Source organism: Carcharodon carcharias, chromosome 27 (assembly GCF_017639515.1).
Source record: "Carcharodon carcharias isolate sCarCar2 chromosome 27, sCarCar2.pri, whole genome shotgun sequence".
NCBI lineage: Eukaryota > Metazoa > Chordata > Chondrichthyes > Lamniformes > Lamnidae > Carcharodon > Carcharodon carcharias.
In genome coordinates, this window is record NC_054493.1 from 10,955,377 (window position 1) to 10,969,787 (window position 14,411).

Genomic DNA, 14,411 nt, shown 5'->3' on the forward strand with positions numbered 1-14,411 from the left:
GGCTGTGCTTTTTGATTCAATGACAGATGTGGTCTCAAACCAATCTTTGTTGCGGGGTCCACCATTATCAAACGGTGTTGCTGCTGTGTCATAAATGATTGAACTCAGTGACTTCCAAGACTCATCAATATCAATATCAATCAATGTTGATTGATGAAGCTTTTATTGATGTGCCTGATCATTTATTTTCATAATGAAGATGTCACTCTGAAGAATATTTAAGTCAGTAAGAATTGTAAGCAAGGATTAATCATCACTTTCTAATTGGAGATGTTAATCAGTGGAACCTTTCAGACACGAGAATTGTAGATTTTGCATCAAAGATCAATTTAAGATTGAAGTAAAAGTTCATTATTTTATTGTAAATTAGTTCTTGTTGAGAGTCCTTTAAGGGGAAAGATCTCAGGTGGTGCTTTCAAAAATAGATATTGCAGCCCTGAAAATTAGTGTGTATCCAGAATATTAAACTCCAGTCAGTTATAGGGTTGTTAAAATCAGCAGAAAGAAACCAAATATTGTCAGACTATCAAATCTGGATATGATTCACAGCAGCAGTAACAACAGAATCCAATCACTGTGGTCACTTATGAACTCGCTCATGTCTCAGCAGGTTTTGTGGCTGAGTGAATCCCTTCTCACGCTGGGGAGAAGCCGTTCAACTGTTCCTTGTGCGGGAAGGGATTCACTCGGTCATCTGGCCTTTGATCACACCAGCGAGTTCACACTGAGAAGAAGCCATTCAACTGCACAACCTGTGGATAGTCTTCATCCATCCTCACTGAACACCAGCGAATTCACACAGGTGGGAGACCATTCACCTGCTTCGTGTGTGGGAAGGGTTCACTCAGGTATTTATCCTCCAGTCACACCACCGAATGCACACTAAGGAGAATCCATTCAGCTGTACTTCTGGTGGACATGCATGCCAAGGTCTCTCTGATCCTCTGTACCTCCTTGGGTCCTACCATTCATTATGTTTTCCATTGCCATGTTCATCCTCTCAACACGCATCACCTCCCACTTCTCAGGATTAAATTCCATTTTCCACTGTTCTGTTCATTTTACCAGCCCATCTATATCATCCTGTAATCTAAGGCTTTCCTCCTCACTATTTACACCACCAATTTTCATGTCATCTGTGAAATTACTGATCACTGAAACTCTGCATCATTTTGAAAGCTGATTTTGTCTCAAACTCCACGAGAAAACTTGATGAAACCCTTTGGGTGTGGAGCAAACATTTCAGCAATTGTTACTGAAATGGATTAACTCACAAGAAATGAAATAAATGTACTTAATTAGAGAACCATGAATAATATGTACCGTTTAACAACACTAGATATATCTCTGCCCTATATTAATTTGTTGGCCTCTTAAATGTGGGCCATCTCCTGAGTAACCATCCCTTTAATTGTGGACATTAAGAAAGAGGCCATCCTTTGTCAGATGAATAAATGTGTCAAGCCATGAGAGCAAAGGATGTCAATGTCTTTAAGAGGGAGAGAGACCTTGGCCAACCTTTGCATGGATCTTTTTTGTCACTAAGTTTGAGATAATCTGATCAGTTGCCTCTACTGCTTCACTCCCTTCCACTGACTTACTGGACCAAACCGCCTCTAAACGTCCACCTTGTTGAAGCCCTGAACCTGTTTTTTTTGTTTAGCTTCTCTCCAATCTTCCCCCATGCCCTCTCAGAGCTAACCTTTTCCATAAAACCTACCTCCTCCCTTCCTATTCCAGTTAAACAACTTATCACCCAACTTTCCCATGTTTGCTGCTATTGTTAACAGTTCTCTCTCTTCAAGTACTGCCCTTTCCTTAAAATCTGCCATAACCACCTCTCCTCAAGAAAACAAGCCCTTGACCCCAATGCTCTTGCTAACTACCACCCAATCTCTAACCACCCTTTCCTTTCCAAAGTCCTTGTCACCTCCAAATTCATCCACATTTTCCCAGAACTTCATGTTTGAATCCCTTCAATGAGATTTCTGTAACTGACACAACATTGAAACAGCTCTTATTTAAGTCACAACTAACAGCCTATGTGACTACAAGAGGTAAATTCTGCCTCAATTTCCTTCTCATCCTGTCTGCAGTCTTTGACACCGTTAACCAAACCATCCTTTTCCAATGCGTCTGCACTGTTGATTCCTTTCTCCTAATTCCTTTCTTATCTATCTCATTGTAGCTAGAGAATCACCTGCAACAGCTGTGATTATTTTCTTTACATTTTTGCAATCTGACTCAGTTAGTAAGTGATCAGGTGTCACTGAACTTTGACATTAAAATGTGCCATTATCACTCTCACTGCAACTGCATCTTGCCGGCCAAGTCCTTCTAACTACAGTAGCCTTTCTGGATTCGATCAACAGAGAAGAATGAAGATATGATAGTCCACAACCCAAGCTCATAGTAGTAAAAACATTTGATAGTTCCCATAAAATGTAAAGCATAGCAGAAGAATTGTGCATTGGTCTGTTACAGGCTTATGAAACAGATTCATTGCCAAAATTGGCCAGCAGCTCCATGGTTGCAGGATGCAGATGGTAGGAGATGGGCCTTCGTCTTTCTTATTTTGTAATCGCTATGTCAGTATAATCTCGTCTTCACTTCCTCAGATTCAGAGAAAAATTGAGTCAATTCCAAAGAAGAATCATAGTGGATTTAAAACATTAACTCTGTTTCTCTCTCCACAGATGCAACCAGAGATGTTGAGTTTTTCCAGTATTTTCTGTTTTGATTTCAGAATTCCAACATTCACAGTATTTTATTTTTATTTTAATGCTTAACGGACTCTGGCTCTTTAATGGCGGCCGGATTACCCACAATCCCAAACATCTCAGACACCGCTTTATCTGCTGCGGGTTGGCCGGGTGGGTTGCACATGCTCGGAGGGTCCTGGTCTCTTTGTTTGAGGTTGTTCCCGTAGAGAAGCCGGAAGCGGCGGATAATGAGAGTGGAGAATGTTCATTGTTTAATATTCGGCTCTGGGGCCGCACTCGGGATTTGTAAACCCCACCCGGGGTTTATTAACCGCTCCCGACAGTGACCTCTCACCTGACAGCTCACAATGCCCGGCTGATTGACGGCAACTCCGAGCCAATAGGAATAGAGGGGCGGGACTAGAGGCCTGAGCAGGAGCGGTTGGGCGTCGTGCTAATCGGAGTGATGGGAATGGGGGAGGGGCGGAGGCTCCGACTGAAGCATGCGCAGTACTGGAGCCGGTGCTGGAGGAAGGAGCGGTCGAGTTGAGATCACAAAGGGTGAGAAATGAAGTCAAATATAAAAACAAAAAACTGCGAATGCTGGAAATCCAAAACAAAACCAGAAATATCTGGAAAAACTCAGCAGAACTGTTGAAGGGTCATGAGGACTCGAAACGTCAACTTTGTTCTCCGAGGAATGAAGTCGGCGGCTGGAGATTGTGCACCGGGGGGAGCCTGGAAACCGCGCGCGAGCTCAGAGGGCGACTGGAGATTGTGCACCGGGGGGAGCCTGGAAACCACGCGCGAGCTCAGAGGGCGGGAATACGGTGGCCCAGTGGTAATGTCACTGGGCTAGAAGTCCAGAGACCTTGGGATGTGGGTTCAAGTCCCAGTATAGCTGCTGGAATTTAAATTTAGTTAATAAATCTATAAAACTATCATCAATTGTGGTAAAACCCATCTGGTTCACTAATGTCCCTTTAGGGAAAGAAATCTGCCGTCCATACCAAGTCCAGCCTGCATGTGACTCCAGGCCCACAGTGATGTGAAACAAAAACAGAATTACCTGGAAAAACTCAGCAGGCCTGGCAGCATCGGCGGAGAAGAAAAGAGTTGACGTTTCGAGTCCTCATGACCCTTCGGCAGCACTTGAGTTCGAGTCCAAGAAAGAGCTGAAATATAAGCTGGTTTAAGGTGTGTGTGTGAGGGGTGGAGAGAGAGAGAGAGAAGTGGAGGGGGGGTGTGGTTGTAGGGACAAACAAGCAGTGATAGAAGCAGATCATCGAAAGATGTCACCAACAATAGAACAAAAGAACACATAGGTGTTAAAGTTGGTGATATTATCTAAGCGAATGTGCTAATTAAGAATGGATGGTAGGGCACTCTCGGTATCACTCTAGTGGGGGTGGGGAGAGCATAAAAGATTTTAAAATATTTAAAAATAATGGAAATAGGTGGAAAAAGAAAAATCTATATAATTTATTGGAAAAAAACAAAAGGAAGGGGGAAACAGAAAGGGGGTGGGGATGGAGGAGGGAGCTCAAGACCTAAAGTTGTTGAATTCAATATTCAGTCCGGAAGGCTGTAAAGTGCCTAGTTGGAAGATGAGGTGTTGTTCCTCCAGTTTGTGTTGGGCTTCACTGGAACAATGCAGCAAGCCAAGGACAAACATGTGGGCAAGAGAGCAGGGTGGAGTGTTAAAATGGCAAGCGACAGGGAGGTTTGGGTCATTCTTGCGGACAGACCGCAGGTGTTCTGCAAAGCGGTCGCCCAGTTTACGTTTGGTCTCTCCAATGTAGAGGAGACCACATTGGGAGCAACGAATGCAGTAGACTAAGTTGGGGGAAATGCAAGTGAAATGCTGCTTCACTTGAAAGGAGTGTTTGGGTCCTTGGACGGTGAGGAGAGAGGAAGTGAAGGGGCAGGTGTTGCATCTTTTGCGTGGGCATGGGATGGTGTCATAGGAGGGGTTTGAGGAGTAGGGGGTGATGGAGGAGTGGACCAGGGTGTCCCGGAGGGAGCAATCCCTACGGAATGCTGATAGTGGGGGTGAAGAGATGTGTTTGGTGGTGGCATCATGCTGGAGTTGGCGGAAATGGTGGAGGATGATCCTTTGAATGCGGAGGCTGGTGTGGTGATAAGTGAGGACAAGGGGGACCCTATCATGTTTCTGAGAGGGAGGAGAAGGCGTGAGGGCGGATGCGCGGGAGATGGGCCGGACACGGTTGAGGGCCCTGTCAACGACCGTGGGTGGAAAACCTCGGTTAAGGAAGAAGGAGGACATGTCAGAGGAACTGTTTTTGAAGGTAGCATCATCGGAACAGATGCGACGGAGGCGAAGGAACTGAGAGAATGGGATGGAGTCCTTACAGGAAGCGGGGTGTGAGGAGCCGTAGTCAAGGTAGCTGTGGGAGTCGGTGCGTTTGTAATGGATATTGGTGGGCAGTCTATCACCAGAGATTGAGACAGAGAGGTCAAGGAAGGGAAGGGAAGTGTCAGAGATGGACCACGTGAAAATGATGGAGGGGTGGAGATTGGAAGCAAACTTAATAAATTTTTCCAAGTCCCGACGAGAGCATGAAGCAGCACCGAAGTAATCATCGATGTACCAGAGAAAGATTTGTGGAAGGGGGCCGGAGTAGGACTGGAACAAGGGATGTTCCACATACCCCGTAAAGAGACAGGCATAGCTGGGGCCCATGAGGGTACCCATAGCCACACCTTTTATTTGGAGGAAGTGAGAGGAGTTGAAGGAGAAATTGTTCAGTGTGAGAACAAGTTCAGCCAGACAGAGGAGAGTAGTGGTGGATGGGGATTGTTCGGGCCTCTGTTCGAGGAAGAAGCTAAGGGCCCTCAGACCATCCTGGTGGGGGATAAAGGTGTAGAGGGATTGGACGTCCATGGTGAAGAGGAAGTGTTTGGGGCCAGGGAACTGGAAATTGTTGATGTGACGTAAGGTGTCAGAGGAATCACGGATGTAGGTGGGAAGGGACTGGACAAGGGGAGAGAGAAGGGAGTCAAGATAACGAGAAATGAGTTCTGTGGGGCAGGAGCAAGCTGAGATGATCGGTCTACCGGGGCAGTTCTGTTTGTGGATTTTGGGTAGGAGATAGAAGCGGGCTGTCCATGTTTGGGCGACTATCAGGTTGGAAGCTGTGGGAGGAAGACCCCCAGAGGATATGAGGTCAGTGACAGTCCTGGAAACAATGGCTTGATGTTCAGTGGTGGGGTCATGGTCCAGGGAGAGGTAGGAGGAAGTGTCTGCGAGTTGACGCTCAGCCTCCGCGAGGTAGAGGTCAGTGCGCCAGACAACAACAGCACCACCCTTGTCAGCGGGTTTGATGACAATGTCAGGGTTGGATCTGAGAGAATGGAGTGCAGTAAGTTCAGAGAGAGACAGGTTAGAATGGGTGAGAGGAGCAGAGAAATTGAGACGACTCATGTCGCGCCGAAAGTTCTCAATGAAAAGATCAAGAGAAGGTAAGAATCCAGAGGGAGGGGTCCACAGTGATGTGGTTCACTCTGAATCGGCCCAGCAAGCCACTCAGTTATGAGTGCCATGTTATGATTGCTCAATTATGAGGGCAATGCCCACATCCTATCATAGAATTTTTAAAAAACACATGGTCTGTGCGGGTCTGGAAATCCTGGTAAGAGGCCTGGCTTATGCAGGCAACTGTCTGTTGCCATCTTAGGAGGGGAAGGTGGGGTGAATGGGTAGTGATATTGTTGAGGGAATTGTCATTTGTGGGAGGGAATTCCAATCTTGTCCCAGCTTTTGTGTCAATAATTGTTTCCTCATTTCACTCGGAAAGACATGGCTACAATTTTTAGACCATGATCGTCCTCACTTCCCCAGATTCAGTCAGTTTCAAAGAAGAGTCATAGTCCTGGACTCTGGGGACACAGTGTAAACATGAGAGCCAGACCTTTCAGGAGTGAAGTTAGCAAACACATCTACACACAAAGGGAGGTAGAAGTGATGAACTCTGTTCCACAAACAGCAGTTGATGCGAGATCAATGTTAATGTTAAATCTGACATTGAACGATCTTTGTTAACCAAAGGTATTAATGGATATGAAGCAAAAGCAGCTGTATTGAGTTAGATCACAGATCAGAAATGATCTAATTTCACGGTGGAACAGGCTTGAGGAGCTAAATAGTCAACTCCCAGAATCATAGAAACTTACAACACAGGAAGAGGCCATTCAATCCTTTGTGTTTGCGCTGTCTCTTTGAATGAGCAGTCATGTTTAGTCCCACACACATGTTCTGTTCGTAGACCTAAGAGTTCCTCATTCTCAAATAACCGTCAATTCCCTTTTAAAATTCCTTATAGAGTCAGGTTCCAGCACTTTTTCAGGTGTGAGTTCCCAATCCTGAATACTCTCTTGGTGCAGAAACTGTTGAACTCAATGCTGAGTCTGGAAAGTTGTAAAGTGTCAAATCAAAAGATGAACTGCTGTTCCTCGAGCTCCCATTGAGCTTCATTGGAACAGTTCAGGAGGCCAAGGACAGAGTGGGAGTGGGGCAGCGAATTAAAATGACAAGTGATTGGAAGCTCAGGGTCAAGCTCACAGACTGAATGGAGGTTATTCCACAAAGTGATCACCCAATCTGTGTTTGATCTTCCCAATGTAGAGCAGACCACATGGTCAGCACTGAAGACAGTAACTAAATTGAAAAAAAATTACAATCAAATCACTGTTTGTTATGAGCCGAGGAAAGATACTTCATTTGAAGAATAAGGGTTACAAAGTAAAACAAGCCGATTTCCAGAATATTAAACCTTCAGTCCAGTTACAAAGGTTATTAACATCAGCAGAAACAAACCCAAACTATCAGAATGAACATGATTCAGTCCTGGATGTGATTAACAGCAGAAGCCAACCACTGGAGTCTCTGCTGAACTCACTGGTGTGTCAGCCAGTTAGATGATGGATTAAATCCCTTCTCAGACACGGAGCAGGTGTCCAGCCTCCCCAGTGTGAACTCACTGCTGTGTGTCTTGGAGCTGATTGTTTTCCCCATGCACCAGCTGCTCTTGTCTTTCTATGTGGGTGGGGGCCGTGGGTTTGGGAGATTCTACCAAAAATTCTGGTTGAATTGCAGATCTATGAAGTCCATCTCCTTTTCCCCTCCTCCACCTCTCACTCTCTCTTTTTTTCCATAGAGGCCAGAGTCTTGTGTCAGCCCAGACTGGGAGGTAGGTTCCCTTCCCTGAAGGACATTAATGAACCAGTTGCGTTTTTGTGACAATCCAGCAGTTTTCATGGTCACTTTTTCCTTGTGCCGACCCCACAAATTATCAGATTCATTCAGCTCAATTTCACAACCTCTCTTTGTGTTTTTGTGGGTTCTCTTTCACAGTTCTTCATTTCTGTTTTAAATTCATTTTACAGGCTGTTAGAAGGATTTGCAGTTGGGAAAGTCAAATCAAAATCACATCAAAATCTGCCAGAGTCTCTCGATTCGTCAGGACCTGAATGTTATCATCCTTTGAACATGGAAGCAAAAAGCACTGTTCACACCAGGTCGAAACCATGGAAATGTGGGGACTGTGGGAAGGGATTCAGATCTCCGTCTGATCTGGAAACTCATCGACGCAGTCACACTGGGGAGAGGCCATTCATCTGCTTCGTTTGTGGGAAGGCATTCACTCAGTTAATCGGTCTTCAGACACACCAGCGACTTCACACTGGAGAGAGGCCGTTCACCTGCTCCGTGTGTGGAAATGGATTCACTCGCTCATCCCACCTACTGAAACACCAGCAAGTTCACACCAACAAGAGAGAATTTCAATGCCCCGACTGTGAAAAGAGCTTTAAAAACCCACATGGACTGAGGGAGCACCAGCGCATTCACACTGCATATGCACCGTTCAGCTGCTCACAGTGTGGTAAGAGGTTCAGTACATCATCCCACCTTCTGACACACCAACGAGTTCACACTGACGAGAGACCTTTTAAATGTCCAGACTGTGGGAAGTGCTTCAAAAGTTCTATGGATCTGCAATACCACCAACGTATTCACACTGATGAGAGACCATTCAGATGCTCTCACTGTGGTACTGGGTTCAGGCAATCATCTCATCTCACTGCACACCAGCGCACCCACACTGGGGAGAGGCCATTCACCTGCTCCAAGTGTGGAAAAAGATTCACTCAGTCATCCAACCTGCTGACACACCAGCGAATTCACACTGGGGAGAGACCATACACCTGCTCCGAATGTGGGAAGGGATTCACTCGCTTATCCCACCTGGTGACACACCAGCGAGTTCACAAGTGATTGCAGGGGTTGGATTCTGCTGTTATTGCTGCTGTTAATCACATCCTGGACTGAATCATGTTCATTCTGACAGTTGGGGTTGATCTCTAATGTCAGTTACCCAGTTCAGACTTAGCATGTACCTGCACCATCTCTCAATCATGTGTGAATAGATCAACATTGTCTACAAACCTTGTTTTAAATTTAAATCCACTCAGAAACTGTAAAGATGAACGTTAAACAGATCACAGTGCAATCCTGCAGCTCTATATTGACCGGAGAAAGTCTGTTCTGTAACTCGAGGATGAGGCTCGGTAAGCTCTGAATGTTTGTGATCACAAGTAGGCTCAAGCTATTTGAGAGACGACGGGCTGTTCAAAACTGTTAACTGTTAAGATATTGAAGGAATTACTCTGAAAGTAAACTCACCAATTGTTAACCTCAGCCTCTGCTCCCTGCTGTAATTAATACTCAGCATCCATTCGTGCTGATTTACAGTGAATCACTGAATATTCTGTGGAGTCTTTGTTCCTTGTTTTGTGAAGTAGCTCTCCCCATTAGTGCTGAACTGCTGGATAACTCTGATTACAATTAGACACGTCTAGAAAGGATCTGTGTGCCCACATTTCACTGTGATTTGTAAAAAATAAACAATGTTAATGGCCTGACTTGTAGTCTGGTATCCGGGTGATTTGTGAAGAAAGATTTAATTCACTCACTCAGCAGCTTGAGGGGAACCAGACTGAGGTTTAATGAACGTAAGAAATAGGAACAGGAATAGGCCATTCGGCCCTTTGAGCCTGCTCTGCTATTCAATACGATCATGGCTGATCTTCTAACCCAGGTCTGCTCTCTTCGAATCCCTTATTTCCCTTCATGCTCAAAACTCTATCAACCTGTGTCTTAAATATAACTGAGAACCACCGCACCCTGAGATGGAAAATTGCAAAGATTCGCAACCCTCTGAGTGATGAAATTACTCCTTTTCTTAATTTTAAATGGTCAACCCCTTATTCTGAGACTGTGCCCACCACCCCCCTTCTAGATTCCCCAGCCAGTGGAAACATTTTCTCAACATCTACCCTGTCAGGCCCCTTAAGAACTTTAAATTTCAATTAGATCACCGCTCATTCTTCTAAACTCCATTAAATTTAGGCCTAGTCTGCTCGATCTCTCCTCATGGGACAATCTCCTCATGCCAGGAACCAGCCTGGTGAACATTTGTTTCAGTCTCTCTAGGACAAGTATGTCCTTCCTTAGGTAAGGAGACTAAACCCGCACACAGTACTGCAGATGAGGCCTCACCAATGCTCTGTGTAATTGTAGTAAGACATATTTACTCTTATGCTTCAATCCCTTTGTAATAAATGCTAATTTACCTTTTACCATTTGCTTGCTGTACCTGCACATTAACTACCTGTGATTCATGTACAAGAACAGCCAGGTCCCTTTGAATGCAAATATTTCCCAGTCTCGCACCATTCAAAAAAAATCTTGCTTTTATAATTTCCCTCTTTTATAATTTCTCTATCAATATTGATAACTTCACACTTCACCACATTGCATTCCATCTTCCATGTCCTTACCCACGCTCCCAATCTCTCTATCCCTCTGCAGACTCTGCGTCCTTGTCACCGTTGACTTTTCCAATTAGCTTTTTTCGACAGCAATCTGGATACATTACACTCAGTTTCCTCATCTAAATCATTGATATCGATTGTAAATAGCTGAGGCTTAACTATTGATCCTTGTGGTACCCACAAGTTACAGGCTATCTATCTGAAAATGTCCTGTTTATTCTTATTCTCTGTTTTCTGTCCATTAATTAACTCTCAATCCATGCTAGAATATTACCCCAATCACCTGAGACCTGAGTTTGTGTAATGACCTGTTGTGTGGCACCTTATCAAATGTTTTTTGAAAATCCAAATGCACGACATGTGCTGATTCCCTTCTTACCCACCTCACCCTTAACACCCACAAAAAGCTCTAAACAAATGTGTCAAACATGATTTCCCTTTCATAAATCTGTATTGACTCTGGTTAATCAGTTAATGATTTTCAAAATGCCCTGTTACCACATCTAATAATAGCAGTTGGTAAAATGCTAGAATCTGATGTTAGACTAATTGGTCTATAGTTCCTCATTTTCTCTCTTCCTCCTTTCTGAATAGTGAGGTTATGCTTTCTACCTTCCATTCCTTGGGAACTGTTCTAAAAAATCTAAGGAATTCTGGAAGATAAAATCCAATGTATCCACCATGTTATGATCCCCATGGAGATCAACAAACCAAAAGAACCAAATTTACTGAACAACACCAACAAGAAAACTACTGGACAAAATTTCACTTTTGATACCTTTTACTTTAACAATCAAAGCAAAATCAACGTAAATTAAACATGAATTAATAGGCAAATTGCAGTCACTATTAACTAAAAATTACATGTTAAATAGCAGATGCAACAAAGGGAGATCTCCTGCATTTTCCAGACAGTCTACTCAGCAGATACGGCACCAATTTCAGCCACAAACTCCTTCAAAGCTCTGAAAGTCCTCAGGTAGAATTCCAGCTTCTTTTCTTTCAGGATTTAGGCGTCGATTACATATTTCACTCCTGGGAGTGGTTTGTTTCTTGAAGGTGAGATTATTATTAAAATGACAACACACACTGTGTCCACCCAGGGATCTCTCTGGACTAACCAGCACCTCACAGTCGGGATCATGTGTCTACGAAGAGGAGGTTGTTGTCCAGTATTTCCTAACCAATTCTCTTTCTAAGTGATAGATTGTCTCTAATTCCAGGCACTTTTATTTTGTTAGAATCTCTTGTGTGGAACTTTATCAAATGGCTTCTGAAAGTCAGTATAAGTAACATCCATTGACATTCCCTTAACTACCACATTAATGACCTCCTCAAAAATACAACGCAGTTATTTAGACATGATTTAACCTTTTTACAAATCCGTGCTGTCTCTCTCTGATCAGCTCATATTTCTCAAAGTGATAATGGGGTGAATAATTCAAAATGCACAAACAACCTGAATCTTTCCTATTTATGGCAGACAGAAGATATAAAGTTAATCTCTCTTTCTGTTTCCCTCTTTTGCTCCATCCTATATTTCTCCCTCGATCTCTTTCTGTCTTTGTATCCTCTCTCTTGGTCTTTCTGCCTTTTGCTTTGAAACAATTTCTTGTCTCTTTTTGTGTCTCTCGTTCTCTCTGATTGTATTTATCTCTCTATTTGTCTTTCTCCCTCTCTCATTCTGTCGTGTTGTCATTCAATCTTTCTGTCTCACTGTCTCTCACTCACTTTCTGTAACTGTATTTCTCGCTCCATCTGTCTCTCCCCCTCCGTCTCACCCCCTGTCTGTCTCTCATGTTCTGATTGTCTCTCATGTTCTGACTCTCTATCTCTATCTGTCTCTCAGCCTCTGTCTGTCTCTCAGTCTCTGTCTCTCACCCTCTGTATGTTTCTGATCCTTTTCTGTCTTTCAGTCTCTGTCTGTCCTTCCCTGTCTGTCTCTCACCCTCCATCTGACTCTCACTCTCCGTCTGTCTCTCACCCTCTGTCTGTCTCTCACCCTCTGTCTGTCTCTCACCCTCTGTCTGTCTCCCACTCCCTGTCTGTCTCTCACCCTCAGCTTGATTCTCACTCTCTGTCTCTCACTCTCTGTCTGTCTCTCATTCTCTTTCTCATTTCCTATCTCACTGACATTGATTCTCTGACATTTCAGACACAGTCTCTGCCACTCCAAGATGAACACAACACCCGAGATGAGCCCAGACCTCACACTGAACACAATTAGACCAACATTCCCAATCATTTCCAATCAGAGTCTGTAAAGCTGACAATGAATAAGGACATCATTAACCAGAATGGAGGGAAATCAGACTCAGGTATGAGTCAGGTACTGAGTTCGAGCCCCACCGATCTTCCCTTTCTGTGATATCACCGTTCCCTTACTACGAGTGTTGGGAAATGGCTTACATGTGTGCAGCAGCAATGTTGATTTCTCCAGATATGTAAAATCTGCCACAATATAAATCGCAATTTAATTGGGTTTAGCTGTGTGTTTGGATTCTTGGCACCTAGGGAGAGGTGAAGGTGTAGTGGTATTGTCGCTGGACTAGTAATCCAGAGATGTTCTGGATCTGTCATGGTAAATGGTGGAATTTGAATTCAATAAAACTCTGGAATTAAGAGTTTAATGTTGACCATGAAACCATTGTCAATTGTTGTAAAAAACCCCTAACGTCCTTTAGGGAAGGAAATTTGTCATCCTTACCTGGTCTGGCCTACATGTGACTCCAGACCCACAGCAATGTGGTTGACTCTTAAATGCCCTCTGAAATGCCACTGAGTTGTATCAAACCACTACAAAGTCACGGAAAAAAGGAATGATACCAGACAGACCACCCAGCATCGACCTAGGCAATGGGAACAACAACAGCAATCTCAGCCCTGTCAAGTGCCATTCCTTTACTGTCATTGGGTCAAAAGCCTGGAACTCCCTTGCTAACAGCACTGTAGGTGTACCTACACCACATGGATTGCAGTGGTTCCAGATGGCAGCTCATCAGTGCCTTCTCAAGGGCAACTAGGAATGGGCAATAAAGCCAGCCCAGCCAGCGAAGCCCACATCCCGTGAATGAATTAAAATAAACCTTCAGAAAGTCTCATCGACCTTCAGACTTCTGTTCAATACATTTGCCGAGTGGATTTAAATTTAAACCAGGTTTACAGATGTGATGCTGTATTCACACATCAAAGGTGAGAGCGATGCTATGGGACGTACACTAAGTCCAGTAGCTGAAAGTGATTAATAGACTGGATTTTGTGTTCAGTGATCCCAGGAGTGTTACTGACACCTTCCCTGCATCCCAAAGCTAGGGGAGCCACTCTGAAAGGTATGGGGAGCTGTGGCTTGTCCATGAGAGTAACAGAAGATGTGAGAACTGAAATAATCTAAAGTTGGAAAGGACAAAAGACCCAAAATGGAGCAGTCAGTAACAGGACATCAAGTAATCTCCTCTTATCCTGGAGAAATTAAAGACTCAACAAAGTGTGTGTCTGAAACAACATGAATTCATTTGACAGATATCAAAATATTGAACTCCAGCCACTTATAGGGGTTATTAACATCAGCAGAAACAAAAACCAACTATCACAATGATCGTGGTTCAGTCCTGGATGTGATGAACAGCAACAATAACAGCAGAATCCAAACCCTGCAGTCACTGGTGAAGTCGTTGGTGTCTCAGCTGGTGGGATGACGAAGTGAATCACTTCCGACACATAGAGCAGGTGAATGGCCTCTCCCCAGTGTGAGTGCATTGATGTTTCAACAGGTCACTTTGGCTTTTATAGCTCTTCTCACAGACGGAACATTTAAAAGGTCTCTGATCACTGTGAACAAGTTGATGTTCAGTGATA

At 44.1% G+C, this 14,411-nt stretch overlaps 1 protein-coding gene across 1 annotated transcript; it reads left to right on the plus strand.

Moving 5' to 3' along the window:
- The first annotated feature begins 3,211 nt into the window (after positions 1–3,211).
- Positions 3,212–9,598, plus strand: LOC121270608 (zinc finger protein 774-like). The gene is made up of 2 exons (XM_041175988.1): positions 3,212–3,263; positions 8,109–9,598. Exon 2 carries the CDS (start codon positions 8,212–8,214, stop codon positions 8,995–8,997), a length of 786 nt encoding a protein of 261 aa, XP_041031922.1. The 5' UTR covers positions 3,212–3,263; positions 8,109–8,211; the 3' UTR covers positions 8,998–9,598.
- Positions 9,599–14,411: the final 4,813 nt, after the last annotated feature.